At 43.5% G+C, this 22641-nt stretch overlaps 1 protein-coding gene across 1 annotated transcript; it reads right to left on the reverse strand.

Moving 5' to 3' along the window:
- Positions 1-18224: 18224 nt before the first annotated feature.
- On the reverse strand, positions 18225-22175 carry HMGN2 (high mobility group nucleosomal binding domain 2). Its single transcript, XM_037828069.1, has 6 exons — positions 21981-22175; positions 20938-20982; positions 20665-20694; positions 20255-20305; positions 19611-19706; positions 18225-19070 (listed from the first exon to the last, which is right to left on the reverse strand). Exons 1-6 carry the CDS (start codon positions 21993-21995, stop codon positions 19035-19037), a joined length of 273 nt encoding a protein of 90 aa, XP_037683997.1. The 5' UTR covers positions 21996-22175; the 3' UTR covers positions 18225-19034.
- Positions 22176-22641: the final 466 nt, after the last annotated feature.

The raw sequence follows: 22641 nt of genomic DNA on the forward strand, positions 1-22641 counted from the left end.
GGCGTAAAGAGGTGTGGCCCATGGCTGTTTTCCCCCAGGCTCTGGGGTCTGGTTCTGAATGGAAGGTGGGTGGTAGAGCTAGGCCCCACCTTCTTCGTCTTAGGAAGATACACCCCCTAAAGAGAGGTCATTAGCATTTGAATAGTCTTTCTGCCTGTGCTATCTCCACCCTTGCTTGGGTCAGAGAGCTGGGAACTGAAAATGGCTGAGACTTTCTCCACTGAGCCAATAAAGGGACAGAAATCCCCCTTAGGGCCAAGTCCATGGCCACCCTTAGTTTCACCTATCAGCCAGAGATAGCACCTGGTTCTCTGGACTTCCCCTCCCTCCCAGAGAGTTCCTCCGGCTCTCCAAGGTCGGTGGTCACCAAAAGCCTTGTCTGCTTTTTGATATTTGTAGCTTGTATTGAGCAGCTCACGTTTGTTAATTAAAACCCCAGTTGGAGCTCAGCTGAACTATATTCACTTGCTTGGAGAGTGCTCCTCTCTAGTATAGTGAGGCTTTGCGGTTTGGGCTCCCAGTGTGGGGAGGGGGCTTTCAGCTTGGATTTGCAGTTTTTACTTACAGATTTTATGCTGCGAACTCAGGCGTTCCTCCCAATTCAGGTTGGTGGATGGTGAGTGGACAGTCACAGTTGTCCCCCCACAGTTATCCCAGATTATTTACTAGTTGTTCCTGGTTTTTTTTTAGTTGTTCCAGAGGGACTAACTAGCTTCCACTCCTCTCTATGCTGCCATCTTAGCTCCTCTCTCAAATTATTTTTAACAATATATATTTGTTGGGGGTTGAAATTGTGTGCCCCCAAAAAACAGGTTGAAGTCCTTACCCTGGGCACCTGGGAATATGACCTGATTTGGAAATAAGGTCTTTGCAGATATAATCAATTTGAGATGAGGTCATACTGGATTACAGTGGATCCTAAATCCAACCACTAGTGTCTTTATAAGGAGAGGGAGATTTGGAGAGAGGCAGACACCCAGGGAAGAAGGCCATGTGAAGACGGAGGCAGAGATTGGAGTGATGCAGCAACAAGCCATGGAGCACCAGGGGATGCTAACCCCCACCAGAAGTTAGGAAGAGGCAAGAAAGGATTCTTCCCTGGAGCCTTTGGAGGGAGCATGTCCTTGCTGACATCTTTTTTTTTTTTTTTTACAGGAGTTTTGTGTTAACAGATCAATCATCCAATCATGCATAAAATACAAAATTCCCATACACCATCCCACCACCAACACCTTACAATGGTGTGGAACATTTGTTATGTGATTGATGATAGCACTTTTTTATAATTCTATTGATTTTTTTAACTGTAGGTTCCTTTGTTACAATTGATGAAAAATTATTAAAATAGTACTATTAACTATTGTCCATAATTTACATTAGGTGTATTTTTTTCCATATTCCTCCATTATTAACACCTTGTATTAGTGTCATATATTTGTTATGATTCATGAAAGAACATTCTTCTACTATAAACTATAGTCCATCATCTACAATAGGGTTCACCGTGTTACGCAGTCCTATGTTTTATCTTTTAATTTTTATTCTAGTAACATATATGACCTAAAGTTTCCCCTTTTAACTACATTCACCTATATAATTCAGTGTTGTCAATTACACTCTCAATAATGTGCTACCATAATCACCATCCATTTTCAAATCTTTACCATCAACCTAAACAGAAATTCTTTGCAAAGTAAGCATCAACTCCCCATTCTTTAACCCTCTATTCTAGTTTCTAACTCTATGAGTTTACTTATTATAACTAGTTAATATCAAAGAGATCGTACAGTATTTGTCCTTTTGTGTCTGGCTTATTTCACTCAACATAATGTCCTCTAGGTTCATCCATGTTGTCACATGCCTGAAGACTTCATTCCATTTTAAGACTGAATAATATTCTGTTGTATGTATATACCACAATTTGTTTATCCATTCATTAGTTGATGGACACTTGGGTTATTTACACCTTTTGGCAACTGTGAATAATGCTGCTATCAACATCAGTGTGCAAATATGTGTTCAAGTCCCTGCTTTCAATTCTTCTGGGTATGTATCTAGCAGTGGGATTGCTGGGTCATATGGTTTATACTTAACTTCCTGAGGAACTGCCAAACTGTCTTCCACAGTGGCTGTACCATTTTACATTCCTATCAGCAGTAAATGAGTGTTCCTATTTCTCCACATCCTCTCCAACACTTGTAGCTTTCTGTTTTTTTAATAGTGGCCATTGTAGTAGGTGTGAAATAATACCTCATTGTGGTTTTGATTTACATTTCCTTAACAGCTAATGATGCTGAGCATCTTCTCATGTGCCTTTTGGCCATTTGTATTTCCTCTTTGGAAAAATGTCTATTTGGTCTTTTGCCCCTTTTCCAATTGGGTTGTTTGTCTTTTCTGTTGTTAAGTTAAAGAATTCTTTATATATTCTGGGTATTAAGCCTTTACCAGATATGTGGTTTCCACATATTTTTCTCCCATTACATAGGTTGTCTTTTCACTTTCTTGATAAAGTCCTTTGAAAGCACAGAAGTTATTCAATTCTGAGGACTTCCCATTTATCTATTTTTTTCTTTTGTTGCTTGTGCTAAAGTCTAATAAACCACTGCCTACTACAAGGTCTTGAAGAAGTTTCCCTATATTTTCCCTCGGGAGTTTTATGGTCCTGGTTCTTATATTTAGGTCTTTGATTCATTTTGAGTTTTGTACAAGGTGTGAGGTAGGGGTCCTCTTTCATTCTTTTGGATATGATATCCATTTCTCCAAGCACTATTTGTTGAAGAGACAGTTCTTTCCCAATTGAGTGGACTTGGTAGCCTTGTCAAAAATCAGTTGGCCATAGATGTGAGGATCTATTTCTGAACTCTCAATTAGATTCCTTTGGTCATTATAACTATCCTTGTGTCAGTACCACACTGTTTTGACCACTGTAGCTTTAAATTCAGTCAGGAAGTGTGAGTCCTCCAAATTCATTCTTCTTTTTCAAGATGTTTTTGGCTATTCAGGGCCCTTTGCCCATCCAAATAAATTTGATAATTGGCTTTTCCATTTCTGCAAAGTAGGCTGTTGGAATTTTGACTGGGATTGCACTGAATCTGTCATCATTTTGGGTAGAATTGACATCTTATATTTAGTTATTCAGTCTATGAATACGGCAAGTCCTTCCATTTATTTAGGTCTTCTTTGATTTCTTTTGGCAAGTTTGTAGTTTTCTGTGTACAAGTCCTTCACATCCTTGGTTAGATTTATTCCTAGATATTTGATTCTTTTAGTTGCTATCGAAAATGGAATTTTTTTTCTTGATTTCCTCCTCAGATTGCTCATTACTAGAATATAGAAACACTACTGATTTTTGGGTGTTGATCTTGTACTCTGCCACCTACCGACACCTTGACTTCACATTTCTAGCCTCCAGAACTGTGAGAGAATAAATTTTTGTTTTAAGCCACCAATATGTGGTGATTTGTTACAGCATTCAAATTATTGTCATTGCAACATGTAATCAATATAAAATAGGAATATTTTCCTTTCTTTGAAATTTGATATGGATTGTATACCTATGGGACATTCAATTTACTGCACAGCTATGCAACAATATCTTATACCATGCAATGGTTAAAATGAAATGTAGTTGTGCCAGTATGGATATATTATGTCCCCGCAAAAGCCATATTCTTTAATGCAGTCTTGTGGGGGCAGATTGATTAATCTTTTTTATTAAAGTGCGACCAATTGATTGATTCTTTCCATGGAGATTTGACCCCACCTATTCAGGATAGGTCTTAATTAGTTTATTGGAGTTCTTTAAAAGGAGCAGACCCAGATGTTTGCTGACGCTTTTGAGATGCTAGCCCAGAGTTTGCCCCGGGGAAGCCAACAGAGGACAAAATGCCCCAAGAGCAGCTGAGAGAGAATTGGAGAGACACGTGGGAGCTGATGCTTAGAGATGCTTGGAGTTGTGGACAGAACAGCTGAAAAAGACATTTTGGAGAAAGCCATTTTGAAACACAACCTGGGAGAGCAAAGGACCAGCAGACGCCAGCCACGTGCCTTCCCACCTGACAGAGGAGATCCAGATGCCATCGACCATTCTTCAGTGACGGTATCCTCTTGTTGATGCCTTAGTTTGGACACTTTTATGGCCACAGAACTGTAAATTTGTGATAATAAATCCCCTTTATAAAAGCCAATTCATTTCTGGTATTTTGCATAACGGCAGCATTAGCAAACTGGAACAGTAGTCCTACCCAAAGAAATCAAGTTGTATTTAACAGAAAAATATTTTACACTGCTTCTGTTTCTAGATCTATGCTAATTAAAAATAGATAAAATTAATCTAAATTAATTAAAAATTTAATTCCTCAGTCACACTAGCCACATTTAAGGGCCCAGTAGCTACCAAATTGGACAGTATAGATGTAAAGTGACTGGCACAAGTGAAGTTCACAATAAAGTTCAGCTATTATTGACTGTGTGGAAAGATGTCTTTGCCTTAGGTTAACTGAAACAAGCAAGCCACCAAACACTGTATACAATATGATTTCACTTGTGCAAAGAAACACCCCACCTCAAAACTATTTATATATGTTAAATATATAACCCAGATGTAAGCAGAGGCCTCCTTGCTCTGTGAGAACTTCAACCCCCAATCCATGCAAGCAGCAGGAAAAAAATGAAACGGACAACCACAACTGCCTGCTAAGGAGGTGGGCCCAGGGCAAAGGAAGCCTTTGTGTGACCTCCCTGAGGAGTCTGATAGAGGATCTGGGGGAACTGAATGGCTCCAGTAAAGGAGGGAGGGGAATTTGCATTTCCTGCGTCAGGGAAGGATGGAAAGATGGGAGAGCTAAGGGGCAGGGAGGAGAGGGAGAACAATATGGAGCAGCTGCATGGGTAAATGGTCAGGGACCATGGTCTCAGGGACAAGCGATGGCAGAATGGACTTTGAAGTTGGTCACAAAGATGCCACTTAAAATTGTTTGCTATGTGAGGTACAATGTGAACAACTCCAAGGGACCCCCCGAACCCTCACTGGTCTTCTTGACTCACCAATAATCGGTGGGCCTGGGTTTTAGGGTGGAATCCAGGAAGGCTGTTTCTTGTCTGGGTCAGAGAAGAGAAAGACCAAGGCAGAACCGAGAGTCTGGAGGCAGAGAAGACTGTGGGCACGTCAGGCCCCCACCCTACCTATCTTGGGACTCAAAGAAATCTGGGGGCAACTCCGGACTTCCACTGTTTATGGAGATGGAGGTTTGAGCCAATCTTGCTATCTCAGCTATGTCTTGAGAGGCAAAGGGGACTTCAGAAGACATATGGGCTGCTTCTGTGTGTTTGTAAAGGCACAGAAAAAGGCCTGGAAGGGTCCATAACATAAAGGTGGTGGTTGCTTCTGGGAGGAGAGTTGGTTTGCAGAGGCAAAGGGGAATTTCACTTTTGCTGATGTCTGTATTGTGTGAATTGTTTTACAAATGATCTGGTAATACTTTCATATCCAGAAGGAAAATGCACTGACGCCCCTCCCACCACCTAAGGAACACATGGCTATTGTGGAAAACTTAGACCATATGGGCAGTTAAGATAGGAATGAGAAATAAAATACATTGTTAACCTCGTTGCCCAAAAGCAACCACTCTCTCCTCAGTTGCCGCTGAGATTCTGGAGATATGTCTGACCTTGCACTGGCCTTCTGTAGCGCAGGTTCTGACAGGCTGGGCCCCACCATTTTGTCCCAAGTCCAGAGTAGCCAAAAAGATTTCAGGGCCCATGGTCTTGGCCCCTGTGCCCGAAGTGCCCTGGTGGAAAATGGAGCCCTTGCTTAGATCTGTCGGAGCTCGATTCTGGGGCTGTGCTTGGAACACAGGGGCCACCAGGGGCGTGTGTGTGTTGTGCAGCACAGGGCACTGAGGACACCGACTTCTTAGGGCACAGCGGTCAGGAGTCGGCCCAAACCTGGGTCAGATTCCAGCTTTACCATTAACTGTATGGCAGCAAGCTAGCCTTTCTGGGTCTCTGTGTTCTTTTCTCTAAAATATTGTTCTAAGGGTTAAATGAGATAATGCTATGTCATACACTTAGCACAAAGAGATCTTGGTAAGAATAAAAGCATTCCAAGAACTAGTCTTTGTTCAGCTAAATCCTCCATCCCTGGTGAAGGAGTTGGGAGGGGATGTGGTTATTTTCTGTTATAAACAGGGCAGGAAGAGACTGGAAACTTCCCTGGGGCAGTGGCACCAGCATGGGAGCCAAAGGTGCAATGGTGGAAAGCGGTGAGGGATGGGGCAGCAGCTGGTGGCCTTAAGGGCTGGGACATACAGTTATATCCTCAAGGTCATGGAAGTCAGACCCATGTAGGAGGCAGGTGAGGATTCTAGTCTCCACTCTGCCATCAGTGAGCTGTGTGGCTCAGGGCATGTGCTAGGGACTCTGTATGGTGTGAAGGTTTAGAGGTTTCTAGCGCAGACTTCAGGCTCAAACTGCCTGAATTTAAGTTAGGCTTAGTTGCTTACCAACTCTGTGACCTTGGGCAAGTGACTTACTCTAGGTACAACTCTCCCACCTGTAAAACAGGGACAATGATGTTAGTCAGTAGTTGTGAGATTCAGACATAAGATTGCTCAGACTCACAGTGAGAGCTCAGAAGGGGTGCAGAGTTGTTGGCATTCCCTGTCTGCATCACGGAAGAGTGGCAGATGATTCTTTGGGTTCTTTTTGGTTTTAACAGTCACCATTTTTCTGGTGTTCAACCTAGAATTCTTCGTGGGCAATTTAAGATGAGTCCCTCCTGTTCAGTTCTCCCTCCAGCCCTGTGGATAACAAAGCTTCTGAAGAAGTGAAAAAACCATTCTCTATCCCCTGCACTTTTTGGGGGAAATGAAGGGGGTATTTCTGCTATGGTCAGTCAAACTCTGCCTCAGCCTTCTTGTCTAGAACCTGTCCAGGTTTGGACAGTTACCCTCAGGTTTCCAAGGCCCAGTCATTCATTCCCCATCAGGTACTACCTGAACACCTAGTCTGGAGCCGGCCGGGCCTGGCCTGGGCTGATGCTCACAGCACGTGTGACCTTGAGAGGCCTCTCACCTCTCACACTCATTGTTTCCACCTGTAAAATGGAGGGACTAACTCCCACTTCCTCAGGTTGGTGTGAGGATTAAATCAAAGTGAATTGAATCAGTTACAACTGACTTTTCAGCTGGAAGTAACGCAACACCTGACAAAAGCAATAAAGACATTTCATTATGTCACATAACTAGCATCTGGAGGTTGGTAGCTCTAGAGTTGCCTTGGCAGCCATGAGATCCTAGGCTCCTCTTTCTGCTGTTAGGTTCAGAGCCATTCAAGAATCCACACAAACGCAGCGAGTCATGGTTTAAGTAGAGAGTTTAAGGTTTACTAAAGGAAGAAAGCAGAAAAAGCAGGTGGGAGCCATCAGAAAAGAAAGGAAAAATGGCTCCGGCCCTCTTTCTGAGAGCAGCATTTTTTAAAGGAAAAACCCACGTTGGGTGTTGGGGGGGAAGGGTTCTGCCGAGTGTGTTCTGGGCCTCGACTGGGTGGGTGTCTGTCAACTTCTAGGCTGACAGGTTGTTAGGATTCTAGCCCATTATTCTTCTCAGGAAAGCAGCTGTGTTATCTATCTAGGGAGAGTAGGCCTTTTCAGTTGTTCATCTTTTTGGATGTACCTGACCTTGCTTTTACCCACCTTTTGGGGTTGGGGCACCACTGTGGCGGGGACAGCCTTAAACAGCCTTCATTCTTTAGTTTATGGGGCGCCTGTTTTCTGTGAGATAACCTGTGGGGGCCTCTGGGTTAGAAACTCCTTCTACATGTTAGTTCCTTTCTTTCTGGGATCTAACACTCTCCTGTCCTCAATGTATTGGGAACATTTTTCTTTATAGCCACAAGCTGCAAGCTTCAAGCTCCAAGCTTCACATTTTCATGCAACATCTTAAACAGGAAGTTAGGGGGGAAGCAGCAATAAGCCCTTTTCCTCTAGAAACTCCCCCTGCCCCACCCCCCACCCCCAAGAAAATCTTTCTCAAGCTTTAGAGGAAGAATCACCTGAACAGCTTTTTGAAACAGATTCCTGGATCCCACTTCTAGGGATTCTGATTTCGTACGTCTGGGGTTTTTGAAACACAAATTCTTGCTTTTAAAACACAAATGCAAGAACTGCATTCCTAACAAGTTCACAGGTATGATGCACGGGCCTTGGTCCAGAGACAGAATGATGGCTTGGACTGGGTTGTGTCCTAGCCTGGATCTCTAGAAAAGAGACACTGAGGGAAGGATTCAAGTGCTAATACTTCATTTGGGAGATGCAAACCCAGGGTGATGAGAGTGAGAGGGAGAGGGAAGAGAAGATCTGATGCAAGGAGATGTGATGCATTATGCGCCGGCTACTGCCTCCCAACAGAGACACAGCAAGTCACTCAGCAGGTATATTTGATTGGCACAAGAGATTTTCTGGGACAAGTTGGCTACAAGGAGGAACTACCTTGGAGATCATGGAGAGACATTATTTATCAGTACAGTTTCCTCCCTTTCATAGGGAGAACTCCTTCACAGTCTAGAACAAATCGCCCAGCCATTTGGCTGCCTTTCAGGAAGCCAGATCCCATGTCCCTAGAAGTGGTGTTTCATGCAAGCCCAAAAGTGGAGGGTTTACCTGGCACAAGTGGGGTACCAAATAAGGGACATAATGGGACTTGAGATAACACAGACAGCTTGTATCTGCTACAGGTTATGCAGGGAAGATGGTGATAACTGTCTGGGTTCAAAATACATTTTGGAAGTAAAGCCAATAGCATTTATTGCTGGATTGGGCAGGTAGTGTGAGGGAGAAGGAGAGGGAGAGGTTTCAGTGGATGATGGTTCCATTTAGAGAGATGGGGAAAGCTTGAGGGGACTTTGCTTTGGGAGAAGAAGACACGTCAGGTTGGAGAAGTCTATTCAAACATCTAAGTGGTATCAGTCTAGAGCTGGGAGAGAGGATCTGGCTGGAGAGATGAGTTGGAGTTGTCATCAATAGAGATGAGATTTAATGTCAGAATACTTGTTGTGTATGCTTAAGGAAAGAGGCAGGTTGAAAAGGGAAGGCAGATGAGGCAGAATTTTTGACTCTGGCAAGACTGATGCGACTGGTGGCATGTTTGATAAGTAGTGGGGACAAAAGTCTCATTGGAGTGGGTTGAGAGAATGGGGTGGTGGTGGTGGTGGTGAATACAACTTTTTCAAGTTTTGCTGTAAAGGGGAGCAGAGAAATGGGGTGGTGACTGAAGAGGCCAAGGACGGATGCTTTCAAGGCCTGGTGTGTTTGCAGGTGGGAACAATCCAGGGGAGGAGAAAGGGACATTTACACCATTAAGTCCCTGGGGAACTGAGAGGGATGGATCCAGATCACAAATTGAAGGTCTGCCCGTAGAGAAGGGGTGTCCCCATTGTAACAGGAAGGGATGCAGGGTATGTGCACTACACTGCAGGTGGGTAGTAGAGGAGGAGGGGGGAGGATGAGGTAGCTCCTTTCTGAGTGCATCTACTATCACTGTGAAGCATGAGGGGAAGTCATGGATGAGAGCAGAGCTGGGAATAGGGTGTTGGGGATGGAGGCCGGGGGAATGTGTGAAATGTTACCCCAGAGAGAAGAAAGATATTTCAGGGAAATGTTACAGGAGGGTCTGGCAGTGTTGAAGACCCATTTGAAATCTATGGTCATAGCTAGGAAGCAAGTCCATTTAGCAAGGTGGTGTGAAGTTTTCCTGCAATGTTCAGTTATTTGGGTGCAGGCTAAGTGCCAGGTGAGTGTAATGGAAAGAGAAGGGAGTTGAGCATGTTTGCAAGGAGTGGCTTTAGGTGAACCATGGAATCTAAGCTGAGTAAGAGGGAAGTGAAGATTAAAGAGAGGAGGTGACTGGTAGAAAAAGTGAAAAAGAGGTAAGGGTCAAGGAAGTCTCTGAGGTTGGAGGGGACTGACTTACTACCAAATATATTTTATCAAATTTATATTTTTATAATATAGGTAACTACTGAACAAAAACACAGACCTTCCTAAATACCCAAAACAAACACAACTAAAACAAACTAAAAAAATAAAATAAAATAGACAACACATGAAAGATTATATATATTAAGACTAGGAATACATATAAATAAAACAAAATATGACAGAATCAAGGCCAAACATCCATCATTTTATGCTGCTATAAAAAGGACTGATTTCTCTATACTAATCTGGGTCTCTCTATACTAATAAGGAGTTAACTCCAGAATATATTAAGTGCAAAAGCAAGGTGGAGAAATGTATGCTATCTTTCCCTAAGAAAAGGGGAAACCAACATACATTTATCAGCTTACACTTAAATGGAAATTAAATGAAGTTTACCTAAGTAGTCAGTCAATAGCAGAGCCACAAATAGTTGTTAATGTGACTTTAAAATACAATAAAGTGACTTTACATACTTAGTGGATAATCTACAAACAAAACCTTTTTGCAAACAAAACTGCTTTCTGTAATCACTTTTGATAGTATTGTTATTCTGAGACTGTTGTGTAATGAGGTAAAGTGCGGTCGCAGTTGATTTGTCTGGGGCGGGGGGCGGCCGGTTGCTGAACCCTCGGCTCTCGGTGTTGCTTGGAGGGTACCGGCGGCGGGGGCTCTTTCCCGGAGGCGAAGGCGAGGCGGGGGACTGGGCCCGGTCCCCGGCGGAGGCGTGCAAGGTGTGGAGGGCGGCGAGAAGGAACAGGCAGGACACGGTTTTTTGAGGGTGAAGAAGCCAAGAGAGTTTATTAGGGGTGAGCACAGGTTATATAGGCTGGCATAGAGGGCGGGGGTTGTTACAAGCCAATGCTGAGGGGATAAAGGCTAGGATTGGTTCTGAGAGGGTGCGGAGGTTAGGATTGGTTCTAAGAGGGCGCGGAGGTAGTTTGAAAAGGGGCGGGAGTTGCTCTGGCAACGGTGTCTGGCAACAGTGTATGCACACTGGTGGTGGCGGGAGTTGCTCTGGCAACGGGGAGTGTACGGGCAAGATAAGGGGGTGGGGAAAAGGCGATTCCCTCCGGCAAGCTTCCCCTAACGGTGGTATTTTGGGTGAGGAAATGGGGCCTGCCTCCGGCCTCACTTTCCCAGGCCTGGGGGGCTGTGGAGGGCGCTGTCGCCCGTGCCCACCACCCTCCCCAGGGGCTGATCAGGTCCCCTGGCCCAGGCCCGCCAAGTTGAAGCACATAATCAGTATCCCGCAGTAAAGCAATTGATATTACGTGATATTTTAAATTCGTAATACAGGGTGTTGTTGAGACCTCGGGTTCTGAGTGTTGACAAAGGATATAAAAATGCAAGGCAGAAAAGTTACGAGAAAACTCTGAAGTCTTGAATTTAAATTGAAAGTATCAGCAGAAGTATTTTATCTTAAAAAGAAAGCAAGTGTCCTGGCTTTAGGACACTTTTCCTTTTGGAAAAAGGTCTAGCAACAATGACCAACAGTAGCAATAGGCACTCTAGAGCCTAGATTTTGGTCTTAAAATACCAGTCACAACTAAAGGAACCAAGGTTTTTTGTTTTTGTTTTTTTTAGGAACAGCTGATTTCAGGTTTGGAGCAGGAAATGTACAAGGTAAGCCTGAAACATCCTGTCACGCCAGATAGCAAGGAAATCATCAAATAGTGGAAGGGTTGTATCAAAAGGACTCAGGAGCCAACCTGAAGAGGCCCCCACTGGCTAAAAACTGGATAATTTGAACATCAGTAAGTTTAACAACTGCAATGAACTGAAACATAAAATGTTTAATTCTGTGATCATAAAAACACTCATTGGTCACCTTTGGGAGATGATAGCAAACCAACTCATTACTTTGAAAACAGGCCAACAAAGGAAATTTGGGTATTTTTCTTTTTCTAATATGAACTGTAACTCAGGATAACCAAATAGCAGACGAGTTAGTTTCTATTTGTAGAAATAGTCCAGGTATTCTAGGAAGGAATGGTAGAGTTAGAGCAACACCATTTTACAACCCTTCAAGAATTAATGGATCCAGACACTGAGCTTCAATGGCTGCAAGATCAGAGACATGATATGCCTCCTGAGGGAGGAACATACCATCTATGTGGTTTTCTTGCCACAAAATCTGAATCCAATCTCACCTCTAGATCCACTTACTAGATATAAAGGATAGAAAAACCTGTCCTTTTTTATTTTGCAATCAGCAAAACCTAGACAGTGGGTAACAGAGATGAAGGTACCTATCAATTGCCATGTGTGTATCTTATTTGAATTCTGGTTCAAATTCCTTTTTTTTTTTTTTAATTGGTTTTGTGGTAGTGGTGGTGTTTTCTGTCCTTATTAATATATTGTATTGTATGACACTTTCTCTTTTTATTATTTTTTTTATTATTCACCAAAAAAGAGAAAAACCTTTTTCATAGTAATATGTTCAAGTGCTGACTGTGGTGATAAATGTACAACTATATGATACCAGGAACAACTGACTGTGCACTGTGGATAGTTGTATGTTATGTGAATATATCTCTATAAAATTGTAGGAAAAAATATAAATAGGGGTTAAAGTGCTGGAGAAAACATGGACAGAGGGATGTACCTATTTACTGTTGATGAGGCAGAGTGGTGTAGCCTTTCTGGAGGTCAGTGTGGTGGTGTTCCACAAGAAGCTAAGTACGTGGGGGCCATAAGGTCCTGCCAACTCATTATGGGGTATGTACTTAGAAGATCTGAGAGCACAGGCATGGATGGACATTTGCACACTGGTGTTCATGGAGGCAGTATGCATGATTTGTAATGGGTGGAGGTAGCCTAAGGGTACATAGTCTGAGGAACAGAATGGTGAACTGTGGTGTATGCATACAATGGAATATTGAGCAACTACGAGGAGTGAAGTTGTGAGACATGCAAGGTGAATGGATCCTGTAGACAGCATTTTGAGTGAAGTATGCCAGAAACAAAGGCAAGCACTATAATGCCTCACCAATATGGACTAACTACAATGTGTAAACTCAGAATAGAATCTTAGAGCACAGCTTATCAGGGGAACGATTATTGTAATGGTCCCTAGATTGTAAGCTCAAATCTATTCCTGAACTGTAATGGCTATCTCCAAACTCTGAGATGCTGATTCCTTAGTGTAAAACTTGATTGGTCTCTGGAACATTAGGTATCTCTGTGACACCTGAAACTCAGAGCTAGAGCTCGGCAGATATAAATGTCAGTATTAACGCATACAGCAACTGTTAAGGAAAAAAAAACTGAAAAAGAGCCCAGACCTCAATTACAGATATGAATGAAGCAGATCTGGTTAAGACTATGGCAAATCGGGCCAAAGGGTAAAGGTTGAAACTCGTGTGTTAAAACTTCAATTTCCATGTGAGACCAAGGGAAGAAATGTTTATTTGGTGTAGGATCTATATTTTCTAAACAATATAACTTCTACAGTCAGTTTGTTCAAACACCACAATTACATAGAACTTTGAATAGGAAGTGAGATGTGGTAGGTCTGTATAGATTAGAGTGAAATAGCAACACATCCCAAAGTAATTTGGGTGGAGAATAAAAATATATATTTGGTGCCCCCCCGATGAGCTGGGAGAGGATGCGATGTTGGACTTCCTCACCTGGATTGTTACTCATGTTCTCACAGACATTGGGAACTGACAGCTTGACATGCTGAGCCCTGTCTTGGGGCTTACCCCTATGAACTTGTTACTGCAAAGGAGAGGCTAAGCCTGCTTACAATTGTGCCTAAGAGTCTCCCCGAGTGACTTTGTTGCTTAGATGAGGCCGTCTCTCTCTAAGCCACCTTGGCAGGTGACCTCACTGTCTTCCCCCCTACGTGGGACCTGACTTCCAGGGGTATAAATCTCCCTGGCAACGCAGGATGTGACCCCAGGGGATGAATCTGGACCCGGCATCATGGAATTGAGAACATCTTCTTGACCAAAAGGGGGATGCTTCAGTGTGCTCAGAGATTTCAAATGGAGTTGAGAGGTCACTCTGGTGGACATTCTTACACACTTTTAGGTTTTAATGTATTGGAATAGCTAGAAGTAAATACCTGAAACTACCAAACTCCAACCCAGAAGCAATGACTCTCGAAGATGATTGTGTAGCAATGTCGATTACAAGGGGCGACAGTGTGACTGTGAAAACCTTGTGGATCGCAATCCTTTATCCAGTGTATGGATGGATGAGTAGAAAAATGGGGACAAAAACTAAACAAAAAATAGGGTGGGATGGGAGGGATGATTTGGGTGTTCTTTTTTATTCTTATTCTTTCTGGTATAAGGAAAATGTTCAAAAACAGATTGGGGTGATGAATGCACAATTATATGATGGTACTGTGAACAGCTGATTCTACACCATGGATGATCGTATGGTATGTGAATATATCTCAATAAAACTGAATTAAAAAATAAAAAAAAATCACTTATGAGGCAACAGAAATGTAAAAACTTGGGTATTAAATATTATGGAATTAATATTAACCACATTATCATACAAAATTATGTTTAAAAAAAGCCTATATCCCTCAGAGATATATACTGAAATATTTATGTATGGAATATGTCAGATAATGGTGAGGGGGAGAAGGAGACAGTGGTATGAATTAAACAAAATTGGCCATAAGCTGATAGTTACTGAAGCTGTGTGGATGCATGGGAGTTGACTATTATTCTACTTTTGTATACATTTGAAATTTCCCATGATGAATTTTTTCAAAAGTCACCATGATGTAGGGACTCACTGGATGTGTGCAATGGTGGGAGGGTGGGAGAAGCCTGGGATGACTAGTAGATTTCTTGCTTGCTGGATGGAGTGAGTGTGCTGCTTTCACTAGATCTGGAGAAGGCAGGAGAGGTGGGTTTGAGAAGAGCAAGGTACCATTTTGGTTGTGCTGAATTTGGCTGTCTGCGTTACATGTGGGTGGGAATGCCCACAATATTTGGTGGAAATACTGACCTCAGAGAGCTGTGGGCGGGAGATGAAGATGTGGGAGCCAACCGCATACAGACAGCAGGGAGGTGGCGGCACAGGGAGAAACTGTAGAGGGCATCCCAAAGGGGCCTGAGTCATCAGAAAGCAAAGAACTAGACGAACACTAGCTTGGAAGCTAGAAGCCCTTACCTCACACTTAACAAAAATTAACTAAAAAATGGATCCCCTTCCCCCCTGCCCCCCCCCAAAGGATCAATCTTAAAAGTAAATCTCTGTGGCTCTGGTTAGGCAATGGTTTCTCAGGTGTGACACCAAAAGTACAAGCAACCAAAGTAGACTTCATCAAAATAAAAATGGGCATCAAAGGCCACAATCAAGTGAAGACAACCCACAGAATAGGAGAAAATATTTGCAAACCATTATTTGATAAAGGACAGGTATCCAGAATACCTAAAGAACTCTTACAACTCAATAAAAAGACAATCCATTTAGAAAATAGGCAATGGATCTGAATAGACATTTCTTCAAAGATACATAAATGGCCAATAAGCATATGATGATCAACATCATCAGTCATCAGGGAAATGCAAATGGAAATCACAACAAAATATTACTTCACAGCCACTGAGATGGCTATAATAAAATGGGAAAATAAGTGTTGACAAAGATTCAGAAAAATTAGAACCCTCATACACTGTTGGTGATAATGTAAAACAGTGCAGTCACTATGGACAACAATCTGACCCAGTGATTCTACTCCTAAGTATATACCCAAGAGAACTGAAATATATGTCCACATAAAAACTTGTACATGATGTTCACAGCAGCATTATTCCTACCAGCCATAAAGTGTAAACAACCTAAAGGTTCATGAACTAAACTGACAAAATGTGGGATGTATCAATTCAATGGAATATTATTTGGCAATAAACAGGCATAAAGCATATGCTATAACAAGCATGAACCTTGGAAATATTACACTAAGTGAAAGAAATCAGTCAAAAAAGACCACATATAGTATGATTCCATTAAGATGAAATGTCTAGAACAGGGCAATCCACAGAAACAGAAGGAAAATTAGGAGAGTGGGAATTGGGAGAGACTGCTACTGGGCATGGGGTTCCTCCTGGGGGTAATGAAAATATTCTGGAATTTGACAGTTACTCAACACACACCTTGTGACTATACTAAAAATACTGAACTGTACACTTAAAATGGTGAATTTTACAGTACATGAATTAAATCTTAAATTTTTAAGAAGTATAGGGAGTGCTTAGGGTATCTAATTTTATAATAGAGAAATGTGACCTGCCAAGACTGATTTAGGAGTAGGCAGGGGACCCAGTTCTGCCCAGCGAATCTCAGGCTGCCAAGTGGCTTCTGGGAAATATCCATGTATTTTTAAATAAGAGAAACCACAAAAAAGTCCTTCTTCCTCTGGATGTTGGTGTGTCAAACTGTGATGCTAGAGCAGCTGACTAGGTTGGGGTTGAGGTGGCTGCATGAGAGCCACCAGGGTCCTTGGAGCTTCTCATCTTAGGAGATAAACCCTCCTACTGTTTAAGCCATTTTGATTTTATTATAGTTTTTTTTAACTTAACAGCCCAAAGCATCCTAGTGCAGGATACAGGTGACTCTTCCCCTGAGATCAGAGAAAGGGCTTGCAGACGGGCCTAAGGAGTGAGAGAGTCCACCTTCCCGTTTGTCCACTAGAGACTTCATCTGCCCCGCTGGTCAGGACAGGTTGGCACCAAACAATGTGCTATTAGGGCTGTCTGAAGCATGGTCTTGACCACACTTTGATGTCTGGGTTCCTGGTTCTTAAGCCCAGGCACTTTCATGGTTCAAAGCCAATGAAATCAATACATATCCAGGGAGGGGGAAAAAAACTCAATTTCACCTCATTCATCCTAATTTTTGGTATCAGGAAGAGAGCCAGTAAACAGAAATAAAAACAGGTTACTACTAGTGAGTGTAATCTTGGCCAGTCACTTCACATCTCTGAGCCTTTTTCTCAATCGTTAAATGGGGGTAACACCTGTACCTCAAAGAACAGAATTGAAGATTAAAGAGCATGTGGCAGAGCTCCTAGCAGTCCATGGCTCACGAATAATGAATCTGAACACAAATATTAATATAGTAATCTCAACTGTGGCTTTCCCAAATTCTGCTCAAATATCACATAAGTTATCTGTACCCCTAACTAATCTAAGACAGGTATACTGGTTACAACTCTGGAAGATGATGCCTCTCCCTGAATAAAAATTAAGAACTTACAATCTGTAACTATTTCAGCAATAATGAAGGTAACTGGTTAGAAATTGCCTTAATAGACAAATGACATTTTATTCAGAAGGCATCTCTAAAACAGAAATGATTTGTCTAGTGAAGCAGGGAGCCTGAATCCTAGATATATACATAACCTCGAACAAGTTTCATCTCTGAACCAGTTTCTTCATCTATAAAATGGGTATAACACTTGTATTACACAATTGTCCTAAGACCAGAGATGAGATAAAAGAACTTATCAAGAAAGAGCTCAACTGACAGGCTCTACCTTTCTGTTAGACAAGGCAACCTAAGACATTTTGTACAGTTCTCCAATTTATCTTATTCCCCTCTAACAAAAGGTGGCCTATGAAAGCAAATACAAATTGCAAGCACCAACAAAATACAAGTTCTATATTCTAACAGATAACTTCCTACTATTTCACTAGAGAAAAGCAGTTCCCTGCAGGGTCTCCAAACTAAAGCAATTAGAAGAGTCCCCATTAAGGCCCTTGTTTGGGAGCCAGAAAGACACGTACTTAACCAATTTAGAGAATAAAGTGTCTTGTCACTGGCTTTATACATCTTGTCACCAACTGTGTAGACAGGGGTACTTTCTCTTGACACAAGGACTATAGGTGGATCTGTAACTAATTGTATTGAAACACAATACTTATTTGTAAACACAAAGTGGAAAGGGCCTTTCCCACCTTCTACCAGGCCAATGCCTCAGTCCTACCAAAAAATCTAGTTTATATAAAAATACACTTTTGAGAATGCTGCACAACAAACTGAGGAAACACTTCTCTGTTCCCAGCCTCTTGCAACCAACCAACCTGCTCCTGGAATCCTTCGTAACTCCACCTAGCACTGTGTGTTTTGGAGAATGACTATCAGTCAATGAAATACAGTCTGAACATACATGGAACCTCTATACCTCATACTGTGGTTGGGAACAGAATGCACCCTGTCCTAAGACTTGGAGAAACTAGGCTCCCCAACTTGTGGGAAAAGATCAGAGGCAGCATTCCAAGCCAAACTGTATCCAGCTTTATTAAAGATACTTTTCATAAACATTCATGGTATTTCAGGCAGGACATGGGCAGACAATCGGTAACAGTATACAACTTTCAAACTCCCTTCTTCAATGGACTACCAAAATCAGACAGCCACTATAAAACCCAATGAAGTCTTCATTTGATGCTCTGAACAAGGTAAGTTTTAGAGTGAGGGCTGACATTTCACATTTAGCATGTTGTTTGACAACTTTTCACGAGCCGACCCTGACTTTCAGGAAATGAAATGAGAACAGCAGAATCATCAGTTTTAAGATCCACAACCTAAACAAGGACTCACTGCTCTTTTGTAAGATGCCATCTCAGGGGCATCACTGGAAGGTCCAAATTGCCCGACATTCTGGTAACCAATTCTTTTGGGTCAGGCCCCAACAGGTTTAAGGGAGCCAAGTCTATGCTGAAGGCTGAGAGGGAGAAGAGGACATAAAAACGAATTTTAGTTTTTCCATATAAGGCATTTGTGCCAAGGTGGCTAATGTGTGTCAATATTAGGGAATCCCATCTCCTGGGGGTAAAGAGGAAATCTCTCAAAATCAGAGGGGAAAGATGTTTTCCTCCATATCAACCCAGCTTCAGAGACATTCTATTAGCGACATTTGCCCCTTCCCCAAAAAACAACAATGAAGTGTTCTGTGTGCTAACAACATAGCTTTAAAAAAAAAAGTAAAACAAAATTCTGCATTTTTATAAAACTTGATAAAAAATAGTATTTCAAACTGTACAGTCACCAGAAGTACACAGTTATCAAAAATGCACACACTTCACTTGGCATCTCCAGCACCTTCAGCTTTCTGTGCCTAAAAGAAAAACAAGACAGATAAAGGCAGTATGTAGATTTTCAAACTGTCTTCATTTCATATTCCTTTATAGCATTATTTCGTTCAACATGGCAAAGTTTGGATTTTAGATACTTATAATACCAAGACTTCACACTTCTTTTGAGAACGACTTGCTGGTTAACCTTGCCGAGTCACGTTCTCTCTGGGTCTTAGTGTGTAACTGGGGAAGTGCACTCCAAGATCAGAAGCACTGAGGTTACTCTCTGCTTCCTATTCTTGGAGGAGGCAGGGGAAAGCCTCAAAGGCAGAATACTTCTAGCTGCAGCTACCTCACAATGGACCAAGCAACACCTCACCCAGAATCCAACATTTAAGTTAACGGAAAACCACAAACCAACCCTGGACCAAAACTCACATTCATTGGTTTCATACATGAAGAAAACTGGACTACATTTAGTAGCCCTTAGTGGGTATCACATCAGGGGCAACAGAAGTTTTTGGGATCAGTAAATGATTGAATGAGCACACCTAAAAATATGTGAAATGTAACAACTTTACCTGGTCTGTTTTGGCATCTCCATTTTCTGCAGGGTTATTCCCATCCTTGCCAGTATCAGCTTTCCCTTTTTTCCCTTTGGGTACCTTCTCTCCCTTCTAAAAGGAAGGGGGAGGGGAAAAAAAAAAAAGAGCTGTTTCCCCTCCATCTTATAACCAGGGTATGGTCTGCAAAGTTCTTTCTGTACAAAGTAGAACTGTTTATTATTAAAAATAAAATAAGAAAACAAAACAAACAAACAAAAAAACACCCCTACAAACAAGCAAAAATAACCCTCACCCATTTATGAAATCAACTGACCAAAATCAGGCCAAGTTATCTATACTTTGCTATATCTTCAATAGATAAAGTTTATCTAAATATAATTATATGAGCAAGAATAAACAGCTTAAACACCTGGGTGTTTAATTCCAAAAGTGCAGAGTTGTCTGGAAAAAGATGACAAAACTCTTGTTCAGGAAACCAGTATTATGAATATCAGAAATAAGAGATATTATAAAAAAAATAAATAAATAAAACTATTAGAATCACTATTATGCTCTGTGAAAAATACAAATTCTGAAGCTATTTTAAGGCTCAAGTCCTAATAACTTTGACATTATTTCAAAACTCCCTGTCAGCAACCTGGTCTTTCAATCCCACTCACCTTTGCAGGGGCCTTTTTAGGCTTGGGCTCTGGCTTTGGAGGAGCAGGTTTCTTTTTGGAGCAAAGAAAGGAGAACTTTAGCAGACTGAACCAAAGAAAACCACAAAAAAACAAAAAACCACAAAAACCCCAACTCCCTCCCAACACAAAAAAAACAAAAACAATACCACCGACAGAAATTTCTCCTCCTTCTCAAAGTGCCCATCTTCCCATTAGAATTCTTCAAAAACCCACTCAACATCTCAAGTATCCCACTTTGGCCATCGTGATTGGAATTTCAGAACCAACAGCCCCAAATAGTCAGAAGTGCAAAGCAGATCATTCAAAACTAACCATCAGTCATATTTCATGGGAAATAAAAGAGATTGCTAGCTTCAGGGGTAAGTATGAAAATTTATGAGCTCACTTACAGCAGATAACCTTGCAGATCTTCTCTGTGGCTATTACAAAAAAAGAGACAAAGTTAGAGAAAGACCAGCTGAGCCACTAAGTCTTTAAAAAAACCCAAATTAACCAAAGAAATAAACCAAACTTTTGGTGCAGATACAGACTATAGGAAGTCAACAGAACTTACTTAGATAAATTCAGAAAGCTTATGGTTGCTTTTTACCCTTTAAGAGTCCTGGGGCCTTTATCAACCCGACGTTTTATAAGACCCCAAAAGAAGAGACACTAGGACTTACTTCGTCTTTTACCTTGGCTTTATCTCCTTTAGCATCCCCTTCAGCCTATAAGACAAAAGAGCCAGTAAATCGCAACTTCTGGGTTATTTTTAGCGACTCCCTACATTAACAGATCCCTAAAAAGGTTAGTTATACGTGCAACTTTTCTAGGACTTGTATAAATCGTCGGTCTTTAATATCCGCAGCTCCTAAGCCTATAAAACCGTTAAGTTGTCCATCTCAATCCATCCAAAAACGAGTCGGAAAAGTGCATGGGTGTTCCGGGCCCCAGTCCTCTGGGAGTCGGCCCCAAGCAGCCCCGCGGAGCGCAGAATAAGCAGGAGCGAGGCGCTGGGAGAAACTGCTTGCAGCGGTCGGGTAAAGAGTCCCGCGCCCGCTCCGCCGGGCGAGGAAGAAGCAACAGCTGCAGATGGTGCAAACAAACCCCCTCCGGAGGCGGAGCCCCGGCGCCGTTGCCATGGCAGCCGTCGAGGGCGGGAGCGGCGAGGCGCGCGCAGCCGGGGGACTCGTGGGCGGCGCACCGCGGCCCGTGCGCATCCCGCTTCCAGTCCCCGGGCCGCGCGGCGCGCAGGCGGAGGCAGGGCCACAGTGCACAAGAGCCGCCCTCGGGAAGCTACCCCGCCCCCTTACGGCGGCGGTTTTTTGGCGGCAGCGCGTTCTCCTGCCCGCCAACCGCGAGCGCCGCCTTCCCGCCCTTTCGGGTTTGAATTGCCCGCTCGCGCGGAGGGGGGCCTCGCGGTGGGGGAGGGGGCACGGGGAGGGCGCTTGGAGCCCGAGGGGAGCGGGATAAACAGCCGCCAACATGGCTCCTCCCGCCGCGGCCGCCACTCCTCCAATATGGCCTCTGGCGCCCGCGGGCAGCCGAGCCGCGCAAGGTTAGCCTGAGGCCGCCCGCCACCCCCTGGAGCACTTGCTGGTGGCTGACCCTGTTCCAGCCCAGAGCCGATCCTCGCGCCCCAAAGCTGGGGAAGCGGTGGCGGCAGCAGTGGTGGTGGCGGCAGATGCGGTGGCGGCCCAGTGCCTCGGGCCCTCGCGCCACGTACCTTTCTCTTGGGCATGGTGGCGACGGCGGTAGGACGTGGGCGCTGGACGCGGGGATGCAGCGGTGCACGGGCTTTTGTCGGTCCAGGGGTCGCTCTCGCCTCTTCACACTGCTCGGGCTCCGGGGGGTTTATAAAGTTTTTATAGCGCTGGGAGCCCCGGACCGGTTAGAACCGGATTTCACCTCCCGTCGCTGCTCATTGGCCCAGCTGGGGTCACGTGGGCGGGGTTTAAACTCACCTCCTCTGGAGGGAGTGAGGAGGGGGGTATGCGGGGGGGAGGGTGCGCGAGACGGCGGCGCGCCGAGGGGTGGGGGCGCAGTGGGGGAGGCGCGCCTCAAAGGCTAGAAATGGGGAGGGGGGTGCAGAGTCGGAGGTCTCTGGGTTTCTGCTCCCGCCAAGAGCTGGGTTTTGCAAACTACCAAGTTCCTTCCACCCTGTGCAACCGAGCTACCCACTCCTCCAAGTCATGCAACACTCAGAGCGCATCTTAGCCGCTTTCCTTCCTGCTCCCGCTGGGGGCCCCAGAAGAAGGTTTTGCGAGGTCTGGCGGGACCGCCCTTCTCCACTGGAGGCGGAGGGAGCGCGCGCTTGGAGTCACCAGCTGCAGTTTCCAGCGCCAAGGCTGACGCTGAAGTGGAGAAAAGAGCGGTGGAGCCAGCTT

Source organism: Choloepus didactylus, chromosome 2, assembly GCF_015220235.1.
Source record: "Choloepus didactylus isolate mChoDid1 chromosome 2, mChoDid1.pri, whole genome shotgun sequence".
NCBI classification, from domain to species: domain Eukaryota; kingdom Metazoa; phylum Chordata; class Mammalia; order Pilosa; family Megalonychidae; genus Choloepus; species Choloepus didactylus.

Excerpts from the sequence above, each read along its gene's own strand:
- HMGN2 (XM_037828069.1), bottom strand. Across the intron at positions 20,695-20,937 it reads AAGCCAAGGTAAAAGACGAA|CCACAGAGAAGATCTGCAAG; the intron begins GTAAGTCCTAGT and ends TTTTTGTAATAG. Across the intron at positions 19,071-19,610 it reads GAGATGCCAAAACAGACCAG|GCACAGAAAGCTGAAGGTGC; the intron begins GTAAAGTTGTTA and ends TTTTTCTTTTAG.